General features: G+C 55.7%; 1 protein-coding gene across 21 annotated transcripts; it reads right to left on the bottom strand.

The window, feature by feature from the left end:
* Window positions 1-729: 729 nt before the first annotated feature.
* On the bottom strand, window positions 730-19704 carry ITIH4 (inter-alpha-trypsin inhibitor heavy chain 4). 21 transcript variants are annotated; one of them, XM_074032468.1, is made up of 25 exons: window positions 19585-19704; window positions 19323-19396; window positions 18208-18368; window positions 16157-16261; window positions 15855-16017; window positions 15605-15715; window positions 14954-15082; window positions 13909-14025; window positions 13467-13635; window positions 13260-13385; window positions 12894-13075; window positions 12629-12814; window positions 10037-10176; window positions 9677-9831; window positions 9331-9357; window positions 8980-9030; window positions 8794-8832; window positions 8431-8556; window positions 7494-7556; window positions 7285-7311; window positions 7080-7196; window positions 5918-6092; window positions 2662-2816; window positions 2443-2539; window positions 1744-1954 (listed from the first exon to the last, which is right to left on the bottom strand). In XM_074032468.1, the coding sequence occupies exons 3-25, from the start codon at window positions 18246-18248 to the stop codon at window positions 1885-1887; spliced, it is 2571 nt and encodes an 856-aa protein (XP_073888569.1). In that variant the 5' UTR covers window positions 18249-18368; window positions 19323-19396; window positions 19585-19704; the 3' UTR covers window positions 1744-1884. The 21 variants fall into 21 exon arrangements, 19 of the variants coding, with proteins under 19 accessions (XP_073888566.1, XP_073888563.1, XP_073888565.1 ...); XM_074032467.1 differs by having other exon boundaries at window positions 8431-8586; XM_074032466.1 differs by having other exon boundaries at window positions 8431-8586; window positions 8794-8847.
* Between the last annotated feature and the right edge of the window lie 939 nt (window positions 19705-20643).

A 20643-nucleotide genomic window follows, 5' to 3' on the forward strand; every position in this document is an offset into this window, starting at 1 on the left:
TGGTTATTTTCTGGGGGGCAGTTACCACCACAGGCATTGCGTGTGCCATGGTGCCCAGTGTGCCCACAGTACTCAGTCAGGGCCTGGTCCAAGCTGGAAAGCACTTGCTAGATGAAAGAGTGAAGAGCATGGGCCTATTTTCAACTGTCACAGAGAACACCTGCCCTGCAGGTGCTGGCAGTGCCAGAAAATCAACTGTGACTCCTCTGCTGTTGCACAAATTCAGCAGCCAGTCCAGGGGGTCATGTCCCAGAGGGTGAGCTTGGGGTGGCACACCTCTCTCATCCCTGTATGACAGGGCTAGCCCCACAGCAAATCCCCCTGAGCTGCTGTCATGTCACACAGCCCTGGCCTGAGCTCCCTGGAACAACCTTTACAAAGCGACTCTGCCTGAGCTGCCTATCTGCCAAGGAGGCTCGATGGGGAGGCAGCAATGCAGGGGGGAGCGTTTCTGTGCCGCTGGTGACCCCTCTCACCAGCCTGTACTTTGACCCTTTTAGAAAGACCCATTGAGCAAATACCCTCTTCTAGCTCAAGAGCTGAGAAAGGACGTTTCCCTGATGTCTGGTGTTTTTAGCAAGCAAATGAGCTCAGTTTCTGCTTTACCTTGACTTCCAGGAAGCTCACAGCAAAGCCCTGTGCTCCGTCACTGCTGCAGCTTCCCTACCCTGATGTCCCTGAGTTCACAATCCTGCTTGGCTCTTTTACCCGTACACTCATAGATTTTGGTTTTATTCTCTTTAAGCTTTTTATTGGTGAGCCATAGACTCATATCCTTTTTTCAGAAGTAGGTGGGGTAATAGTAATTTTTGTTTCTTCTCTGAGACAGGGTCTTGCTCTGCTGCCCAGACTGGAATGCAGTGGCATAATCACAGCTCTCTGCAGCCATGACCTCCCAGGCTCAAGCAATCCTCCAACCTCAGTCTCCCAAGTAGCTGGGACTACAGGCATGTACCACCATGCCAGCTAACTTGTATTTTTTGTAGAGATGGAGTTTCATCATGTTGCCCGGGTTGGTCTCAAATTCCTGGACTCAATCGATCCTCCCGCCTTGGCCTCTCAAAGTGCTGGAATTACAGGTGTGAGCCACTACACCCAGCCATAAATTTTTTAAAGTATACGTTGCCCATACAGGAATTGGTGGAATCTTTGGGGTGCCTAACTCTGGGGCAAGAACAGGGAAGGAGACCCTCAACAGCACAGGATTTAGAGTTGGGACCCAGATCAGCCCCATTAGACGAGAGGTTCCTGGGAACAGGCCTATTTCCCTGCTGCACCTGGGGCCTCGCCTCTGTGTCTCCTTCGAAGACTCGGTGCTTCCTTACAAGACAACGAGCAGACAGGTCTGCTCCTCAGCACAGCTGTGAAAATCAGATTGTGTAAAGCAAATCTCATTGCAGAGAGCTCCAAAAGCTCACTGAGAAAGTTTGGGAGCTGGACTAGAAAGAATTCCAACCCCGTTCACTCTTTTTTTTTGTAGTCAAGACTGAACCTCTGCTCCTGGAGAATGCTTCCAGCCCTGGGCCCCTAGCTGGGGGCGGGAGTGACATCTCAAATGGGTGGTTAGAGCTCAGTTTCCTTGTTTGTAAAGTGAAGGGGCTGGACTGAAAGTTCAGCGTGCGCCCTCCTGGCCATGGGCCCTTGAGAGCTGACAGTGGAAGCTTCAGTGTTCCATGATGCTAAAGGTTCAGGATGCAAGGCTGAGGCCCTAGGGTTTGGCCACAGGGAACCAGAGACACCCACTTCCCGGGCTCACACCACCTTTCTTTATTTGTAATGAGTGGGACCTTTTCCCCCCCATGGTGGTCCAGGCCCCAGAAGCGGCCCTGCAGTTGCAAGGGGGCAGCCAAGCGTACAGGCTGGACACAGCTCCTTCCATCAGAACTACAGCTCCACAGACCAGCAGGAAATCTCCACTCCCGGGGCTCCCTCCTGGTAATCCAGCCTGCGCTCTCTGAAATGGAAAGACAGACAGACAGATAGGCATGTGGTCAGCAAATCTCAGGTGTGGTGGGAAAGGAGGGAGACAGCTGGGGACAGGAACATGGAGGGTAGGGAGTCCTGGGGTCCCTCTAGAATTCCCTCCAGCACAGGCGAACGAGGCCCAGTCACCCAGAGCCTGCTCTAGAGAAGTCAGTACGTGTGGTCTCCAGCGTTCAGGGCTCTGGGAGCTCAGGGTGTGGACAGGGAGAGGTTCCTACCGTCCCCAACCAACCCCAGGGATCTCAGGGCCCATGTTCTTTCTGTGGGTCTGAGAAGCCCATCCATCTTTTGTGGGGTCACTGAAAGCTGGCTTAGACACGTCTACAGCATCAACCTTCCACCGGACTGTGTCTAGTTCCTGGGCAAGGACAGGAGTGGGGCCCTGGAGAGCCTGGCTCCTGGCCTCCCAGTCCCCACCCCACCCCAGCCAGGCTCAGCAGTCTGCTTGTGCCAAGTCACCTGGTGGCAGAGTAGTCACTGCCCTGAACCCTCAGCGTGCGCCTACTGTCATCTGATGCTGCTGGAGATCCCCAGAGCACCTCCTGGTAAAACTGGCCTGAGATACAAAGGGTGGGTCAGTAAGGGTGAGAGACAGAGGGAGCCTGGGAGGCGCGTGCAGGGGAGGGCACCGCCTGTTCCCGGGCACAGCTGGTTTCTGAGGAAGGCCGGGCACAGTACCAAGGGACCCGCCAACGTGGCTGGAGAAGCGGCAAGTGTCGCGCAGAAGCAGCCGGAGCCCCTCCCCACGGCCATCCCAGGACAACAGGCCGATGGTCACTTTGTCTGGGTCACTGAGCAGCAGGAGGCCCGTCTTGTCCATGGTCATCTTCAGGCTGTGGAAAGACCCAGCGTCTTGAGCGGGAAGGTAGAGACGTATGCTCGGAGCCTCAGCAGTCAGGGTGGGGAGTGGGCTGGGCTTCCCCTCTTGTCCAGGAAGTCATGGAGTGGCCTTGGGTGGGAAGGCCCTTAAATCTGGGTTTCCATTTCCTCATTGGTAAAATAGGACCAAAGTTAACCTAATGATGTCCGGTTTCCCCAGCACTTCTTTTCTTTCTCTTTTTTGTGGGGGCGGGGACAGGGTCTCACTCTGTCCCCCAGGCTGCAGTGCAGTGGTGTGATCTCAGCTCACTGCCCCCTGTGCCTCCTCGGCTCAAGTGATTCTCCCACCTCTGCCTCTCAAGCAGCTGGTACTGCAGGTACATGCCACCATGCCCAGCTAATTTGTTTTATTTTTAAGAGACACAGGGTTTCACCATGTTGCCCAGGCTGGTCTCGAACTCCTGAGCTGAAGCAATCTGCCAGCCTCAGCCTCCCATGGTGCTGGAATCACAGGCGTGAGCCACCGCACCCGGCCTCTGGTTTTCTTAAATTCACTTTCTCATAAATTAGTTTTATATGATTGAAGGAGTTTCTCTGATGCATCCACTCTGTCCCTTTTGTTCTGCTGCTGGTGCACTCTCTTTGGATGACCCGTGTTTGATCATGTGTTTAATGTCTAAAGGGTAGGCCTCTTCTCATTCTGTCTTCTCATTTTTTTAGTTGAAATAACCCTTGAAATTCTTGCCTTTTTGGTGTTCTCATGAATGTTAGGTTCCTTTAAGCATGTTAAATAAGACCCTGCTGTTACTCAGAGGTTATTTTAAACAAATTTTCCCTAAACATATACTGTCCTGTTGTTTCAATTCAATCTAAAACATGTGGGGTTTTTTTTTTTTTTTTGAGACAGAGTCTTGCTTTGTCACCCAGGCTGGAGTGCAGTGGCGTGATCTCAGCTCACTGCAACCTCCACCTCCTGGGTTCAAGCGATTCTCCTGCCTCAGCCTCCTGAGTAGCTGGGATTACAGGCATGTGCCGCCACCACACCCGGCTAATTTTTGTATTTTTAGTAGAGACGGGGTTTCGCCATGTTGGCCAAGTTGGTCTCCAATTCCTGACCTGAGGTGATCCACCTGCCTCGGCCTCCCAAAGTGCTGGGATTACAGGCAGGAGCCACTGCGCCCGGCCTATTTTTCTTTTTTCTTTTTTTTTGAGATGGAGTCTCGCTCTGTTGCCCAGGCTTGAATACAGTGGAGTGATCTCCACTCACTGCAAGTTCTGCCCTCCAGGTTCATGCCATTCCCCTGCCCAGCTAATTTTTTTGTATTTTTAGTAGAGACAGGGTTTCACAGTGTTCGCCAGGATGGTCTCAGTCTCCTGACCTTGTGATCCTCCTGCCTCAGCCTCCCAAAGTGCTGGGATTACAGGCATGAGCCACGGCACCCGGCCACCTATTCTTCTTTATGTCTTCTGTAGCTCATGAAAGTATTTGGACACTCTCTCCCCATAATTAATAGGATTTTACTTCTATTTCATTTTCTAGGCATAAAAATGCTATTGATTTTAGTGAATCTACCAGATAGCAAGGAATTTTAGATTTTTTTTTCTTTTTTTTTTTTTTGGAGACAGGGTCTTACTCTGTCGCCCAGGCTGGAGTGCAGTGGTATTAACTTAGCTTACTACATCCTCCGTCTCCCAGGTTCAAGCAATTCTCAGCCTCCTGAGTAGCTGGGATTACAGGTGCCCACCACCACACCTGGCTAGTTTTTGTATTTTTAGTAGAGACGGGGTTTCACTATGTTGGCCAGGCTGGTCTCAAACTCCTGGCCTTAAGTGATCCACCCACCTCGGCCTCACAGAGTGTTGGGATTACACTTGTGTTGGGTGGCATGAGCCACCGTGCCTGGCCAACTTTTAGATCTTTTATTTTATTTTTGAGATGGAGTCTCACTCTGTCGCCCAGGCTGGAGTGCAATGGCATGATCTCGGCTCACTGCAACCTCCACCTCCCAGGTTCAAGTGATTCTCCTGTCTCGGCCTCCCAAGTAGCTAGGATTACAGGTGCATGCTGCCATGCCTGGCTAACGTTTTGTATTTTAGTAGAGATGGGGTTTCACCGTGTTTCCCAGGCTGGTCTCAAACTCCTGAGCTCAGGCAATCCACCCACCTCAGCCTCCCAAAGTGCTGGGATTATAGGCGTGAGCCACCACTCTGGGCCTAGATCTTTTATGAACTTGGGAAGGTTTTTGGGTGAGACCTTGGATTAGCTGGATGTGCACTCATCTGTCAAATGCAAGGGAGTTCCCGAGGAGAGCTGGGTGAGGCAGGGCTGGACAAGGCTCTCCACACTTGGAAAAGGGTGAGCTATGACACAGGCCGGGGGTTCGGAGGCCACTGCCCACGGAGGACCAGGGCCTCAGCCCTTCCCCGAGGCCCCTCGCGATCTGCAAAACTGGAAGACTGTCCCTGGACGGCCACTGTGAAGCAGTGAGCTCCCCCACCCAGAAGAAGTGGCCTTCTGCCTCCATTATTCACCAGCTGCTCAGTATTTGAGGCCACTGACTTGTATCTCCTTAGCAAAGCTCCAAGGATATGCTAAAGAGAATGCTGGTAACCTGCTGTCAACAGTGCTCTCTAGCTTCTCACTACTGTCATCAGAATATCACGTCACTACGTAGACAGCGCCATGCTGTGGGGTGCCTGGGGGGCACTGCATCATCTGATGGCAAAGTGCTCCCAACTACACTCTCTCACTGGGTTCTCCCCTCAGCCTTCTGACTCTGGGCCAGGATGATGATTACTGGTTATTAGTGAAGAAATTGAGGCTCAGAGGAACTAAGCTGCCTGCCCAAGGTCACAAAGGATGAGCAGCAGAGCTAGCTCCAAACCACACTGTCTCCTGCATGGGATAGCGACCTGGGTTAGGTCCCCAGGACAACTCCTCAGTGCCCTCTGGAACTGCAGGGGTATACGGCAGGGCTCTTGTCTCTTTGCACCTCCTGTGAGTGTAGCCACTCCATTCTTGGGTCCATGGCTTCAGGCCACCTGCTGGTACCATCATCAGCCACTGTAGCCTGAAAGGGCAACCCCTGGCCCCGGGCTCCAGCCTGGGCCTTACCCGGGCATCACTGAGAACAGCGTCTCCTTCCACTTGTACGCAGAGCTTTTTCGGTTCCGAGTTACCACCACGTGTTCAGGGGATGCATGAACCCGGACCGGAGGGTTCTTGAAGGTCACTTCGATCCATGAGAACCCAGCCTTCTCCCTCTCATACTGGCCAGTCACCTCAACCCCTGGGAAGACCAAATCAGAGAGGTCAAAGTTGGGCCCCAGCCAGGGCTGACACCGACCTGCACAGGGAGTCCTCCCTGATCACAGCCCCTGGAGTTCCGCGGCAGCTCCCTCCCTCATCAGGAGGGGCGTCCCTTTCCCAGCACTCCTTCACACTGGGGGCTGGCTCCACAATCTCTCCACTCACCCCTGGTGTCTATGGCTTTGGAGGGGCCCCTAAATCCTCAGCGATGGCCACCCTCAGATGAGGCCTTTGAGAATTAACTTGTCTCCAGTCCACAAGCCTTCAGAACGGCCTATGGAGCGCCTGGCCCTGAGCTAGATGCTGCAGCCAAGGGTAAGATGGAGAATCGGTGCTGCCTACCCTCAGGAAAGACACTCCCAGGGCTGAGTGAGGAAGTGGGAGACCACATGCATCTGAGGAATGAGAAAGCCGTGGATGTCCTTTGGCTTTGAGCGGGGCTGGGCGGAGGGGGGGTGAGCATCGCTGAGTGGAGTGTGTCTCCATGTCTGGTTCAGGATTGAAGTGGCAGGGCCCAGCCAGCACCCCTGTCTCTTCCTGCCATTCTCATCCACACCTTCTAGGGTCTCATCTTTTGGGGCTCTGTATCTGCAGGCACTAACTCCTCCATCTGGAACATCCTCATGCTGGTCTCTGCGTGCCTGCCAGGGCCCTGCCATCCCTATGCGACCCCAGGAAGCTCCCTGGACCCTTGCCCCACCCTGGCTCCTCCTCTAGGCTCACCTCCACATGGCTGCCATGCTTATCTGTGCCTAGGCCACCCACACCTGCACACAAGGTGCCCAGTGGAAGGTCCCTGGGGTGGCTGTGTGAGTGTGTGCCCATGCCGGGGCTTGGAGGCAGGACCATGCTATGATCTGGGAGGGGCCTGCGTGGGGCCAGCCTGCACGCACTGTGTGTGTCTCTGTGGGCAGGTGGTGGGTGTGTGTCATGGTGTCTAGGTCTCTCTGGGTGTGCCCCCTCTCACCTTGCTCAGGGTCTGAGAGCAGGTTCATTGGCCCCTGGTGATGTCTGGGGTCCACACAGAGCTGCTCCACGCTTTGCCCAGGCAGTGGCAGGATGGCGGAGGGAGCCTGTATGGGGGCTGGGACAGCCGGGGCACGGCTCCTGGAGCAGGAAGGGCAGGCTAGGGGCAAGGATGTGGAAGGGGGCCCAGGGGGTTGGGAACTTACCTGGGGTTTGGGCTGTCATGGTTGCTTCTAAAAGAAGAAAAAGTCTGGGTTTAGGCAGCCCCTTCCTGAGGAGTGGGAGGTTGAGGGAAGGAGTAGTGACTAGGTGTGGCCGGGTTCCCTCTCTACTTCAACATCAAGATGCTCACGTGACAGGTCACTCCCCTCCCAGGATCCCCCTGTTAGGACAGGGCCTCTGGTCTTGGGAGCACCTTTGATTTTGGTATTCGTGACATGAGACACAGCTGGATCAGGATTTGAGGTGGCTGATGGTGCTGAAGCAGGCATCAGGGCAGGAACATCAGGAACAGAAAGGGAGCAGGGAGACCGTCAGGAGGCGAGCAACCAGCGGCACAGCCACCGCCGCCTCCAAGCTGCAGCCCCCATCCTGCCACACATATACGCCACCTAGAATGGCCTTTGTCATGGGAGATTTTCAAACAGAAGAGCATGCTGTCAGGGATAGGTCCAGCCTGGCTCTGCAGCTGTGTTTGAGTGCAGATTTGGGGATCAGAAACTGTTCAAGGGACCTCTGTTGACTTTCTGAACGGAGGAAGCCCTCCCTTCCTAGAAGGTTTCCTCATGAGTCAGCCTCTAGAGTATAGTGGATCCTACTCAGTGAAAGTAAAGGACAGGTGAAGTCCTGCCTTGGGGAGGGGAGGCCTGATGTCCGTACAAGGGGTAGTGGGGAGAGGGGCCTTCAGAGGGAAGAAGCTGGCAAGGACTGCTCCAAAGAGCGCTGTGACGTGCACACTTGGCCAGTCCCTGCCCCTCTTAGGGCCTAGGGTCCCCTCTGAACAAGGAGTGTGGGAGAGGCTGCTCCGTCACAGCCTGTGGTCTGACAACCTCAGGGCAGCTGAAGGACCTGGGAGAGCTCACACCTGAGATGAGACGCTGAGGACTGGGCATGGGGCAGCTGCAGAGAGCTGGGAAGGTGAGGACAGCCTCCTTAGGAAATGCACTCCCCCCCCCCCGGCCCCAGTAAATGATCCCAGGTTGAACTGACCCACAATTACTTCACATCGTGCCCTCGTCAGCCATCCCTGGCCTGGCCTGCAGTGCGTGCTTTACCCCCACCCCCTCTGTGGGGCAGGCTCAAGGACCACCATGAGGAAACTGAGGCCCTCACAGGACTGGAAGGCGGCTTACAGATGGCCAGACGGCGGAAGGGATGGAGAGCAGCATGGTCAGGAGCATCAGGAGGTCCTGGGGGTCCAAGTTGCCCCGAGCTGAGAACCCCGGGTCCGAAATTCAACAGGGAGCCAGCAGCTCCAGCTTTGGAGAAGTTGACAGATGCAGTCTTCTCTGAGGTGGGGTGTGGGTCCTCACAGTCAGGGCTTCAGATCCACCCACGAGTGGGTGCGGAGAGGGCAATTACGTCCCCTCTCCCCACACCCGGCCAACTCAGGGAGCCTCTCCCCCCACAGCTGGGAGATAATCAATGCTGGAACAACAATGGACCCCCCCTCAAACTCCGCCCCCCCGGGGATGTGGCAGAACCCCTCAAACTACCTTGTCTACTCAATCCTCTTCTTGGAGAAAAGGAAGCCTCTGTGTGGTCAAGTCCTAATCAGATACAACTGAACTGAGGCCCGAGGGCTGTCACCAGCCAGAGGAGCTGGGCAAGGCACTCCCCTCCATAGCCAGGACCGAGCCCAATCTGTCAATCTCCCCTCCCCCCACCTCCTACTTTGTCACCTGGTTTTGGCATTTTTGCTCCCTGGAGATAATATCTGAAGAAAGTGGAACCTGGAAATCAGTGGGACCTGGGTTTGCATCTTGCACCCACCTTCCTGTGGCCCCACTTGGATGGGGACTGTATTCCCAGTGCTGCGGACAGGGCCGGAGGAGCAGCCAATATTTGAATGCACAGGTGACTAAATGCACCAGCGTGCTGGGTCAGACTATGCTGCCTCCCGGCAGCAGGGCTGGGCTGGAGAGGCCTGGGCGGACCTGGGCCCTGGCCAGTAACCTCACAGGGCTGGCGCCCTGGACGCTGTGTTAGCAGACCACCACCCAGCACAGCCTTTGAGGATGTTCGCTGCTTACCTGAGTGGACGTTCCTGTTTCTACTTTCTGGATAAAACAAAGAGAGAGAGAGACAGACAGACAGACAGACAGAGACACAGACAGACACTGTCAGGGTGGTTTCCATCAATTCAAAGCGCTTGTGTTTTATCTTGCTACCCAATCCTGGACTATATCGTAGGTGCAATGAATTTGGGGAGATAGGAGACCCGGCTTCACTTTCCTCATCAGTGAATAGGCTGAATCTCCCAGGGGGAGTCTGTTGGGGGCACGGTTGGGGTCTTGGTCAGGATGCAGGAAAGAGTCGGGAGAATGCTGGGTCCAAACTCTGCTACCTGGGAGGCTGAGATCTCAACCCCACACCCACCGCCTTCCACGGGCTTCTCAGCAACTTGAGACTGCTCTTGGTCTTCGGGTTTGGTGACTACCATAGATGTGAGAGGTGTGACAAAGCTGTAGGCAAGCGATAAATTCAGCGCTCGGGTCCGGAGGGCCTGCTGATCAGCGTCAGATGCAGAGACACTGTAGGTGAAGGACATCAGAACTCAGGAGGTCCCTGAATTCGGGAACAGATTTTCCATCCAGCCCCTTCTAGGGAGGTCCCTCTGGGAGAATCTGGAGCTTGGACATGATACCAAGACCCCCCTCTCTCCATGCTTAGGTGCTGTCCCGTGCCACCGGTGCCTGCCCCCTACCGACAGGCTTAGGGAGGTGCTGATGCACTCACATCTGCTCCAGCAGCTGCTGGATAGTCAGGTATGCCCAGAGCCTCTCCATGAAGTTGTGGAAGATATACTTGGGGCTCTGGAACTCTGCTTCCTGCTCTGCCACGCTGGACTCGGTTTGAAAAGTGATGTCCTGCGTAGGCTGGAAAGAGGGGCCCAGCCAGGGCAGGAACAGTGAGGGCCGGACATCTGCATCTGGCCTGGCACTTCCGAGCTCTTCCATGATTGGAGCTGAGGCAGGTCCCACACACTGACTGTGGGGACCGCATTTCCTTTGAGTGGGGGTAAGGAGGGGGCTTAGGGGTGCAAGGGGCTCAGTCACAGAGCATACAGGGATGAGACGGAGGTGAAGATAAAAGGTAACAAAGTAGCCCAGGTACAACAAGGCAGGCACGGCGCCAGGACTCAGATCAGCCAAACCTCTGGAAGAAAGGGATGGGAACCTCAGGACAGTGTAGAAACAGCAGCAGGAAGGATTTGCAAGTGAAGTGTGGAGCAGGAAGGGTCCCTAGCTACAGCCTGCCCTTACCCCAAAGGTGGGGGAAAGGGACAGGGAGGGAAGGACCTTCCCGGGGCTCAGAGGCAGAGTTGAGAACAGAAGGCAGATGTCGTGGCTCTGGGTCTGGGGCTCCATCCACCCCAACGGCTGTCCCTGTGGAAACAGGCCCCTCTGCGGCTGGCCACTGTGGGACCATGACAGGGAAGCGTGCACCCAAGCTCTGTGTGAACCCGCTCCCTCCTCCCTCAGGGAGGGGCCTGTGGTCTCAGACTGACCCAGCTCGCTGCCTGGGAAATGGGCTTCTAAGGCAGAGGAATCCCAGGCCTCTCCTACCAGAGCTCACCGAGTGGTCAGGAGACCTTTTCACAATGTGGATCTGACCTGTGCCTCTACTCCCACTGGAACAGCCTGTCTCTCACCCTGGCTGGCTTTCCACAGCTTCGGCACACACAGGCCACCTGCATGGATTTTGCCCCATCCACACATACAGCTACTTAATTGATATTTTTCCTTAAATGAACTTTAAGTAGGCTAACAATTTTTACTTGGCTTTATACCGATAAAATCTTGGATCGGGGCCAGGCGCGGTGGCTCACGCCTGTAATCCCAGCACTCTGGGAGACCAAGGTGGGCGGATCACGAGGTCAGGAGATCAAGACCATCCTGGCTAACATGGTGAAGCCCCGTCTCTACTAAAAATACAAAAAAAAACTAGCCGGGCGAGGTGGCGGGCACCTGTAGTCCCAGCTACTCGGGAGGCTGAGGCAGGAGAATGGCGTAAACATGGGAGGTGGAGCTTGCAGTGAGCCGAGATCGCACCACCACACTCCAGCCTGGGCGACAGAGCGAGCCTCTGTCTCAAAGAAAAAACAAAAAACAAAAAACAAAAACTTAGGTCTGAGGTTCAGGTCATATTTTTCAGAATACACATGAAAATAAGTAAATAACTACTAAAACAAAGCCATGTCTGTCTGTGAACTCTCCGGAGCCACCTTGGGTTCTGCACTGTGGGAACCCACGGCCTCCAATCTAAATCAGCTGCTGACATGTATGGTGTGCTTACACTGGACATCAATCACAGCGGCTTTCTGAGGGGGCAGTGACTTATTCCCATGTTTACATAGGAGGAAACTGCGGTACATGGAGATTAAGTGACTTCTCCATGTCTCCCATCTGGGAGGTGGCAGAGCTGGGTTTGAAGCCAGGCAGGGTGGCCACACAGCCTGTACCAACAGTCATGACACTTGGGGACTTGTCCTGAGACAAGGCCATGGGCCCCCAACGCCCACTGCTATTCTCTTCACACTCGCTGCCCTCATGCCACAGGGGCCTAACATATTCCTCCATTGCCCCATCTGGACTCTTCCCACCTCCTACTTATCCCTTAGTCTCTGCTGGGCTTCCTCCAGAAAACCCTCCCTGATCCCCAGGCCAGGCTGGGGCTCCTAGTGCTGCTCCCCTGAGTCCAGGGTTAGATCCCAGCCTGTAGCTTGTTTGTGTGATGACATGTCCTTGGGCTGTCTCTCCTATGAGGGCACGGAGGGGTCAACCTCATTCACCGCTGCACCCCAGGGGCTGAAGAAGGCCCTGCCGCAGGGCTGGTGCTCAGTTTCTCTTTGTGGAATGACAGGGAGTCCCTGGAAGGAGGCAGGGAAGGCTGGGCAAGGACAGGGTGCCACGTAGCAAGCTGGGCTCTTGGCCCGGTTGCAGTGGGGCCCAGGGCAAGCTGTCTGCCCTGCCTGGAGCTCAGTCTGCTCATCTGTGAAACAGGAGCAGCCCTCCCCTGTCCAACTGCAACCTGAGAGGGCTGGTACCAGGACAGGAGGGGATGACAACTAGGGAGGAATCCCTGCCCTCACCTGTGCTCACGGGAGCACACACCCGTTGCTGAGGGCCTGTATGTGCTGGGCACAGCACAGGTGGTCTCATGAGAATCACTCCATTTTCTCATTGAATCCTTGCCATGCCCCTGTGTCATCCACAGGCAGCAGAGGGGAAAGCTGGAGCGGGGCAGGTCTGGGATTGGAGCCCAGCCCCTCCGGATGCAGAGGTGGAGGCTGCCCTTCCCCTCCAGGGTGGCTTTGGCCACACTCACCAGCTTCCCACTGACTGTGGCTGTGAGCACATCAGGCCCCTGGGCCTGGAGCTTCCCAGCCACCACCATCTCTGAGCCCTTGAAGAGGAGCCGGAAGTTGTTCTGAGTGATCTCCTCCACGGCATTGCTTGGGTACTCGAAGGTCACTGCTGTCAGCAGTGGGTTGGCCACTTCCTGGTAGAAGTCCTGCAGAGTTGGGGGTGTCATAAAGGCCAGGCTGGGTCTGCCCACTTCTCTGTGCAGCCCACCTGGGGCATGCTGGCACCTGGAGCTGCAGGGCAGAGTCCGAGTCCTCATGGATGCGCCGGGCCAGGCCACCGTTGTCCAGTGCCAGCTTCTCTAGGAAGGCATAGCTGACGTCGAAGCCGAAGCCCAAGCAGAAGAGGCTGTACCGGCCACTTACAGCTTCCCGCACGTTTTTCTGGATGCTCCTGGGGTTAGTCTCCCCTGGACCCAGGGGTTTGGGATGAGGGTGAGAAAACAGTGATTTGCTTGATGAATAGTTCTGGAACCTCAGAGCCGAGGGGCCTCAGTGACCCCCTCTCCCTGCCCAGGTCCCACAGCAAGCCCAGGTGCAGCCCCAGCCGCCTCCCCATGCAGCGTGTCCTGGAGTCGCAGGCAGGGCCCTCACCCACGGTGGGGTCGCCATCGGTGAGCAGGATGATGAGCGAGACACTCCCGTCGGGCAGCCGCTCCTCCTGGTTGCTGCTGTCCAGCAACTGCACAGCCACCAGCATCGCCTCATTGATGTTGGTCCCTGAGGAGCACACACTCTCAAGGTGGCCCCCAGCCAGGAGCCCTGGAAGCCCCCACCCTGCAGGGCCACAGAAGAACTTACCTCCCAGGGCCTGGATGCCGGCAGCGAAGCTCCTGGCCTCGTTCACGTTCTCAGCTGAGGCTGGCACCAGTGATGGCCTCCACTGAGTTGCTTCTGTACTGAAGACGATGAGGTTGAACTGGTCTCTGGGGCTGAGGTCATCCAGGATCTTGATTAGGGCTTCCCGGGTCTGGTCAGGGAGAGGGAATACTGCTTCAGAAGGGCTCCCTGAGGGCTCGTGTGCCCTTGGGCTGGCATCCTTGGACTCCTGTCTCAGGCGTGAGGTCATGGTATCGGCTCTAGGAACAGGGGCTGCCCTAGGCTCTGGCCAACCTTGGCTCCTGAGAGCCACCCGCCCCACGGCGCCAAAAGGTGAAGGAAGGGGGTCTGCCTGTCGGACCACAGCTGATAGCGTGAAGGGCCTGGGAGTTCTCAGGGCCCTGTTCTGGGCCACAGGACCTACCTGTTGGATTTTCCTGCCACTCATGGAGCCGCTCTTGTCAATGACAAAGACCACATTCTTGGGCATTGTGGTTAGGCCCTCGGGGGCAAAGTAGTGTACAAAGTAGCCATTCTCGATCTGTGACCAGAGTAAGACCCACCCAGGCCATCAGGGCTATGATCGTGCCCTATCCCCATTCAGCCCCCTTACCCCAAATTCTTGGGTTTCTGTGCTCTGTTCCAATCCCATTTGCATCCCACTGCTAACCTCCCCCAAACCTTGCCCTCTTTCAGGGCTCAGACCAGCCCCTTTCTTGTAGAAGCCTTCCCTGCTCATGCATAGCCTACTAGAACTCTCCCTGCAACTTTTCCTTCTATTTGTTTTAGCATTTCAGATGGCTTATACTAAAAAGTTCAGACATCATAAACCTGACAACCATGAAAAGACGGAAGACTTCAAAACCATGGAGTAAAAGGGAATTATAATAACAATGGCAGAAATGGCTGGGTGTGGTGAATCACGCCTGTAATTCCAGCACTTTGGGAGGCTTAGTGGGGAGGATCACTTGAGCCCAAGAATTCAACACAAGCCCGGGGAACCTTGTCTCTATCGGAAAAAAAAAAAAAAAATTAGCCAGGTGTGGTGTTGCATGCCTGTAGTCCCAGCTACTAGGGAGGCTGAGGCAGGAGGATCTTTTGAACCTGGGAGTTTGAAGGTGCAGTGAGCCATGATCGCACCAAAATACAACAACAATAATAATGCCAGAAACAAGTGTGAAAGAAACTACTGCAAATGTGCGTAAAACTGAGTTGTGAGCCTCCCAGCAGCAGAGGCAAAGAGGGAAACCCCACAGGGCAGATCTTCTCAGAGACAAACCTTTTCTGCCTGGGAAAGGGAATAGTTTCAGGGACAACACAACTAAATCACGTGTTTTCTGTCTGTGCCGGTCCCTGGTGCACACTGCTAAGTAAGGGTGGTTCTTTTCCTCTTCTAAAACACCCAAGCTCAGGCCCTTGCAGGTGGACAGACCTGCAGGCTGCTCTGCTCTTGCCTGGAGTCCACCCACCTGAATGGTGCCCCCGGAGACGGCCCGGTCCACATCATAGCGGATGATGAGGTGGCCGTCCAGGACTGTTTCTTGCTGCTCTGGGGACTTTTGCTGCTGGGAGAGCGTTGGCTTGAACTGGATGTGAGCCTGGAGGAATAATCTGGGCTGAAGTTGGGAGGAACAGCAAAGCCAGGCCAACAACACCCTCTACCCAGTCCATATATTGGGAAATGAGAATTCCAGGATGTAGCCTTGGGTCCGTATTCCAGGGCACCTCCTTTCAGGCTGCGTTATTGATGGACCGCTTTCACATACGGGAGGGGTGTGATGAGCGCCCTGTTCCTGGAGTTGTGCAAGCAGAGGCTGTTCCAGGATATGTGCAGTCCCACCATCTCCTCCTCTCCACTTGGCCCCAGGACCCTCACATCAGTCTACTCTCCAACCCCTTCCCAGACAGATCTCAGGGCTCATACGAGGACACCACAGTCCTCTAGGCTTTGCCCTTCCCATCTGCCAAATGACAGCAAGGACACAGAGATCTCAAGAGCCTCTCCAGCTCACACCTCACTGGACGGAGAGCCTATCCAGCTCTCTGGAAATCCAGGCTTATAGGGCTGGCCTGAAGGCAGGGTCCTTGGTACCCTCGCCTGCTGACCACAACAGACCCACCTTGGTCTTATTCTGCGAGGTGGTGAGGGCGTCTACCAGCTGGTTGGTCATGAAGGTGCTCTCTGTCTCCAGGAAGCTGATGCCCTGGGGCTCGAAGATATGAATGTCCATCTGGAGGCAAGATGTGGGTCCCTGGGTCAGCCAGGAGCCTGGGCTGGGGCTCACACGAGGCCCAGGGGCAAAGAGGGGCCGTCCTCAGCAGGGCAAGGGTCATGCAGGAGGCCTCCCTGGAAGAGGCAGCAGCAGGTACCTGCAGATGCTTGACCAGCTGCTGGGGCCGCACTTTCAGCAGCAGCTCATACACCCCCAGACACCGCTTGAGCAGTTCCTCATAGACCAGCTCAAAGGTGATCTTGGCATTGGGAGCCACACTGACTGACACCTGGAACTGCTCCATGTTTCTCCCGGTGGCCCTGGGGGAGAAGGGCATCAGGCCTGCCCCTCCAGGACAGGTTGGGTAAGGCTGGTGGAGGTGGGGGCAGGGTTAAGGGCCAAAGGCAGGGTGGCCTATGTTTAGACCCTCTCTGCTGAAGCTGCCCCCTGCCAGCTCACTTGACAAGTCCAGCGCTCTTTCCCTTGGCCACTGCTGTGCTGTACTGCGCCTGGGCTTTGGCCTTCTCCTTGATGATCCCTGGGTAGGTCACGCCATCGATGATCCTGGGGGCAGAAGGGTGGGAGTTGTTGAGAGCCTGGTGCGAGGGTTCCATTCCACTCCTGCCTCCTCCAGAGAGCCTTTCTGGACTTGGTGTGCCTCTTGACACAGTGACTCCCATCTTTGCCTGAGCCCGGGGCCATTTATTATGCACCTACTGCATACAAGACTCTGCACAGGGCACTCTGCAAAGTGCGCCAGGCCTCTAGCTCCCAGAGGTGTGTACGGTTAACAGTAAGCATTCATTTTATAGACGGGATGAAGGGGAGGCTGCAGAGGGGCAGGGCCGGGCTAAGTCCTGCCTTCTCTCCACCTGTCCAGTCTGGCCCAACTGGCCCACATTCCCACCTGCCCCTTCCACTTCACAGACCATTCCAGGGAACCAGTTCATCACCAGCAAGAGCTCTCTGAGCCACACTTGTTCCCAGCCCTGCGTGCAGCCATGTGGGGCCAGGACTGAGGAGGAAGGAGACGCAGGGCTGGAGGCTCTGAGCCCTTTCGGCCTACAGCAGTCTCCCCCTTCCCTCCCATAAGAGGCAGGCACCCTGCAGGTAGGCTGGCATATCTGGAGGGAGGTTTTGGACAACTAGTGGGTGGGATTCCTGAGTGTGTGGACACACTCCTAGCAGCCATCCTTTGGGGGCTGAGAAAGAATGGCCCAGGACATTTCTCAGGGAGGAAAATGACTTCGCCAGAGCCTCCTTGTGGGGTAAGTAGGGATGTGCCTGGTCAACTTCACCTGCTCTATCTGTGGGTGATATGGAAGTGTGGGAGTGTGTGGCAGTGGGCAGGAGGGGGAGCAGCCAGGATGTCAGGACTATGCGTCCCTCCTGCCTGATCTTCCTGGTTATAATTTAACTCCAGCCCCAGATGGGGCCGGTGAGTGGGCAGCGGCGCTTCTCCTCCTGGGTAGGCAGTGCTTGATCTCTCCAGATGCCCAGCTGGGGCTCCCGGCCAGGTCAGGGAGCAAAGAACCTGCCCTCTGCTCCCCTAACTCATGCAGCAACAGGATCTGGGTCCAGAGAATGCAAGTGACAGTCCTGGGCTCTCAGCAGATGCAACGGGCCTGGACCTGGCAACTGCTGACCCTGGCATCCATGTCGAAGGCTGACACGGCCCCTAGGGCTTGCACTGCAAGCTGGGCAGCATAGGCCCGGGCTCTGGGTTTGGAAAAGTAGGGGCTGCTGTGGAGTGAGGGGTGCGTGGGGCCTGAGGGAGGAGACCAGCCCCCACTGCAGTTTTCCAGAGGCCCCAGTGTGGACCCTGCATGAGAGACACTCCCTCTCTGCCCCACTATCGCCCTCTCTGTTTCTGGGAAAAGCCTTACTCTTGTCCTAAATCACAGCTTTTCCTGGCAGCAAGGGACAGACAGCGTCCTGGTGCATTTAGTAAACATTACAAAACTGAGTTGGGAAGGGTAGGGGAGGGTGGCAGAGGACAAAGTAAGGACCATCACTGGCCCACAGAGTTCAGAGAAACCTCAGGTGTCTCTCATGCAGCCTGAGCAAAAATGTCCTCTGCAGGATCCCAGCTTGGGGCATAACTAGGAGAATCCTCCTCAAGCCACTCTCCACTGTGGGGAAGCCAAGGATCTAGGAGGTTTTCTGTACTTTGAGCTGGAATGTGCATCTCGGTGACTCCCTCTTGCCTGGTGTGGCTTCAGGAGGCCTCAAGTCTGTGCTCCTCAAAGGCAAAGCCACAAAGATGCTGTGGTTCTCTGCCTGCCACCTGGACAACACTTAGGGATGATGAATGGCTGGATGGAGGGAAGGACGGGGGCATCTTTGAGAACAAGTCCCTGTTCCCTGTGTGCCCCCCACGTGCAGGGTGTACTCCTGAAGATGTACACCCTGGCATGCCTCACTTCAAGAAGAGGGTTTGCTGGCACAGAGCAGATGGAGTCATAGCACTGGGGGGTGTGGAGAGGGGAGGAAGGTGGGAAGACACCTACATGGAGAAGTTGGTGATGAAGGCTTTCTTGGGCAGCTCCATCTGGAAGGTGGCCTCCTGCACAGTACTGGCCCTATTGACCACTCGGCTGGTGACGACCGTGTGGGCAAATCGGGACGAGACCCTGGAGTCCACGGTGAGGCTGTAGATGTCGATACCATTCTGGACCAGCAAAGAAGAAGGGGAGTTGCAGGGTTTCAATGCCACCTCAGCTCAGGGTGACACTCTTCAAGAGTCGGCCCTGACTCTGGCTCCAGACCAAACTCTGGCCCCCAGTCTGACTAAGCCATTGACCAGGCCTCAGGCTGAACCCAGTGAGGCATCTCCTATGTGAACATTTGTCTCAAGTAAGAGGTAGCTGTGTGCTTCATTCTCCACCCTATGGCACCACAGGGCAGGGGTCACGTCCTTCTTGATCTATAGGGGCCCAGAGCGCCCCTTGGAGAAGAACAAGCATGCAGGGAGTAGAGCTGGTGCAGCCGGGGCCAGTGTCTGGGAGGGCATCACACACAGCCTTTGGCAGGGGTGAGAGCCCTGGTGGGGTCAGGGAGCTTTGCACGCTGGCTTAGCTTTGCCCAGAAAAAGGGCAGTGACCAGGTCCTTTGCTTTCTGGAGACTTTGGTCTCTGTGGCAACAGGAAAGCTCCCACCAGTCTTCTACCAGGAAGCCCTGGGAGCTGGGAGAATTCGGAGGTAGACTAGAGTCTGGTCTCTAAGAGTCGGGAATCTTCCTCTCTGCTCCGCGGTGGGCCCTCCCCAACTCACCCCCTCTTCCGCAGGGCACTCCCTAGCATGTGCCATTTGCCTTGAGGCCTGTGTCCCCCGAGGAGGGGCACGCGGGCACCTCTTACCTGCTTGTGTGCGACATGCTCACGCGCACCAGCTCTGCTCGGCTGCATGCAGCTGCCTGAATGCAGTTTGGCACAGAGGTGCCAAGTGGCTTGTTTATGCGCTTGGGTATTTGCTCTGCGACAGGCACTGTCTTAAGCACTTAATAGATACAACGGGTTTGGTTTTCACAACCACTACCCTCTGAATAGGTTCTAGTATTACCCTGTTTTACAGATGAGGAAACTGAGACATAGACAGAATAAATCACTCCCCTGAGGTCACTTACTAGAAAGTGGTAGAACCAGGCTCGTAAAACTGTATTTCCTCATTTGCAAAATGGAAGCGATTGGATCATCCCCTCTATTAGGTGGGAGAATACCAGTAAGGCCCTTGAGGTAGTGCCTGGCGGGAGGTCTGCACTATTTTTTGGCACACACACTGATGCACACGCACTTGCGCCGGACACGCTCGCACATGCGGAGGCTCTTCCCCACTTCCCAGGCGTTCTCTCACCCCCAGCTCACGCCACACCCGTGGACACTGGCTACCTTTTGGGCGGTGGTGGTCTGGTGGATGGCCAGCAGTGAGAGCAGGACCAGAACTCTGCCGCAGGTACGGACAGGCCCTGGGGGCTTCATCGTGGCTCCAGTGTCTGCCAGGAGGCTTCTGAACTTGAGAGCAAGTGGGGAATGGATTAGTAATTTGTTTGCTGCCCCACCCACATGGGGGCAGGTTCTGGGAAATTGGGATCTACAAGCCAAAAACCACAGTGGCCTCAGATAAGCAAATGACGAATGTCCCGTGGACCTTGGCTGGGGGCAGGAATGTATACTAAAGAAAGGTATGCTCAGGTTGGAGTGGGGAAGGTGCCCCTTCTGAAAGGTGCGAAACCTTCACCAGGACCCTTCACACCAGGCATTCCACCAAGCTCCACAGGGCTGGGAGGGAACTGACAGTGAAGATGTCAGTCTGCTCTCCGTTAAGTCCAGCCTGGGGAGAAACGGGGATGGTGGGGAAGACTAGGGCTACAGGGCTACCCTAGTGGCTTCCTGGAGGAAGGGGGCTTGGCCACCAGGTAAGTGTGACTGGCTGATGGGAGGGCCCAAAGGCATGGAGTGACGCTGGGAGGTGTCTGTGTGGGGCAAGATCTAGAGTCAGGACAGATACGCCGTATTTCTGAAGTGAGAGGTGCTGGCACGGGGCGCCTCCTTCTGTCTCCTGAGGTCCCAGGCTGCTGTTTGGGTGCCATTAATCTAGCCAAGGCTTTAGGTTCAACCCCAGCAAGGCTCCCAAAACAAGAATGGCAATTAGGCAATACAAGTGAGTCATAAAGCTGCCCCATCCTGTGGCACAGAGGTCTCCACGTGGGGAGTTTATTGACAGGAGAGCATGGAACAGAAGACAGAGCTGATAGTGCCAGCAGCTCCGAGGGGTGACTGGGGTGGCGTCCAGTGGAGCGAAGGGAGCCCAGGAATTGCTGGTTGAGAGAGGGCAGAATGCCATTGTCGTGAGCAGTGTGACGCTGCCGCAGCCCAGACTCAGGGGAGCGCTGCCCAAGGGCCTGGTGGGTCCCAGCTTTACTAAAGTTGAAGCACTCTGCGCCTTGT

The sequence above is a fragment of the Macaca fascicularis genome, chromosome 2, assembly GCF_037993035.2.
Source record: "Macaca fascicularis isolate 582-1 chromosome 2, T2T-MFA8v1.1".
Lineage (NCBI taxonomy): Eukaryota > Metazoa > Chordata > Mammalia > Primates > Cercopithecidae > Macaca > Macaca fascicularis.

What these genes read in the sequence shown, in the direction of transcription:
- ITIH4 (XM_065540735.2), bottom strand. Translation starts at nt 19,674, where the DNA reads ATGAAGCCCCCAGGGCCTGTCCGTACCTGCGGCAGAGTTCTGGTCCTG. An exon ending in TCTCCGGGGGCACCATTCAG is followed by an intron (nt 14,026 to 14,953) that starts GTGGGTGGACTC and finishes CTCTGGTCACAG; the next exon opens with ATCGAGAATGGCTACTTTGT. An exon ending in CAGCAGCTGCTGGAGCAGAT is followed by an intron (nt 9,832 to 10,036) that starts GTGAGTGCATCA and finishes CTTCACCTACAG; the next exon opens with TGTCTCTGCATCTGACGCTG.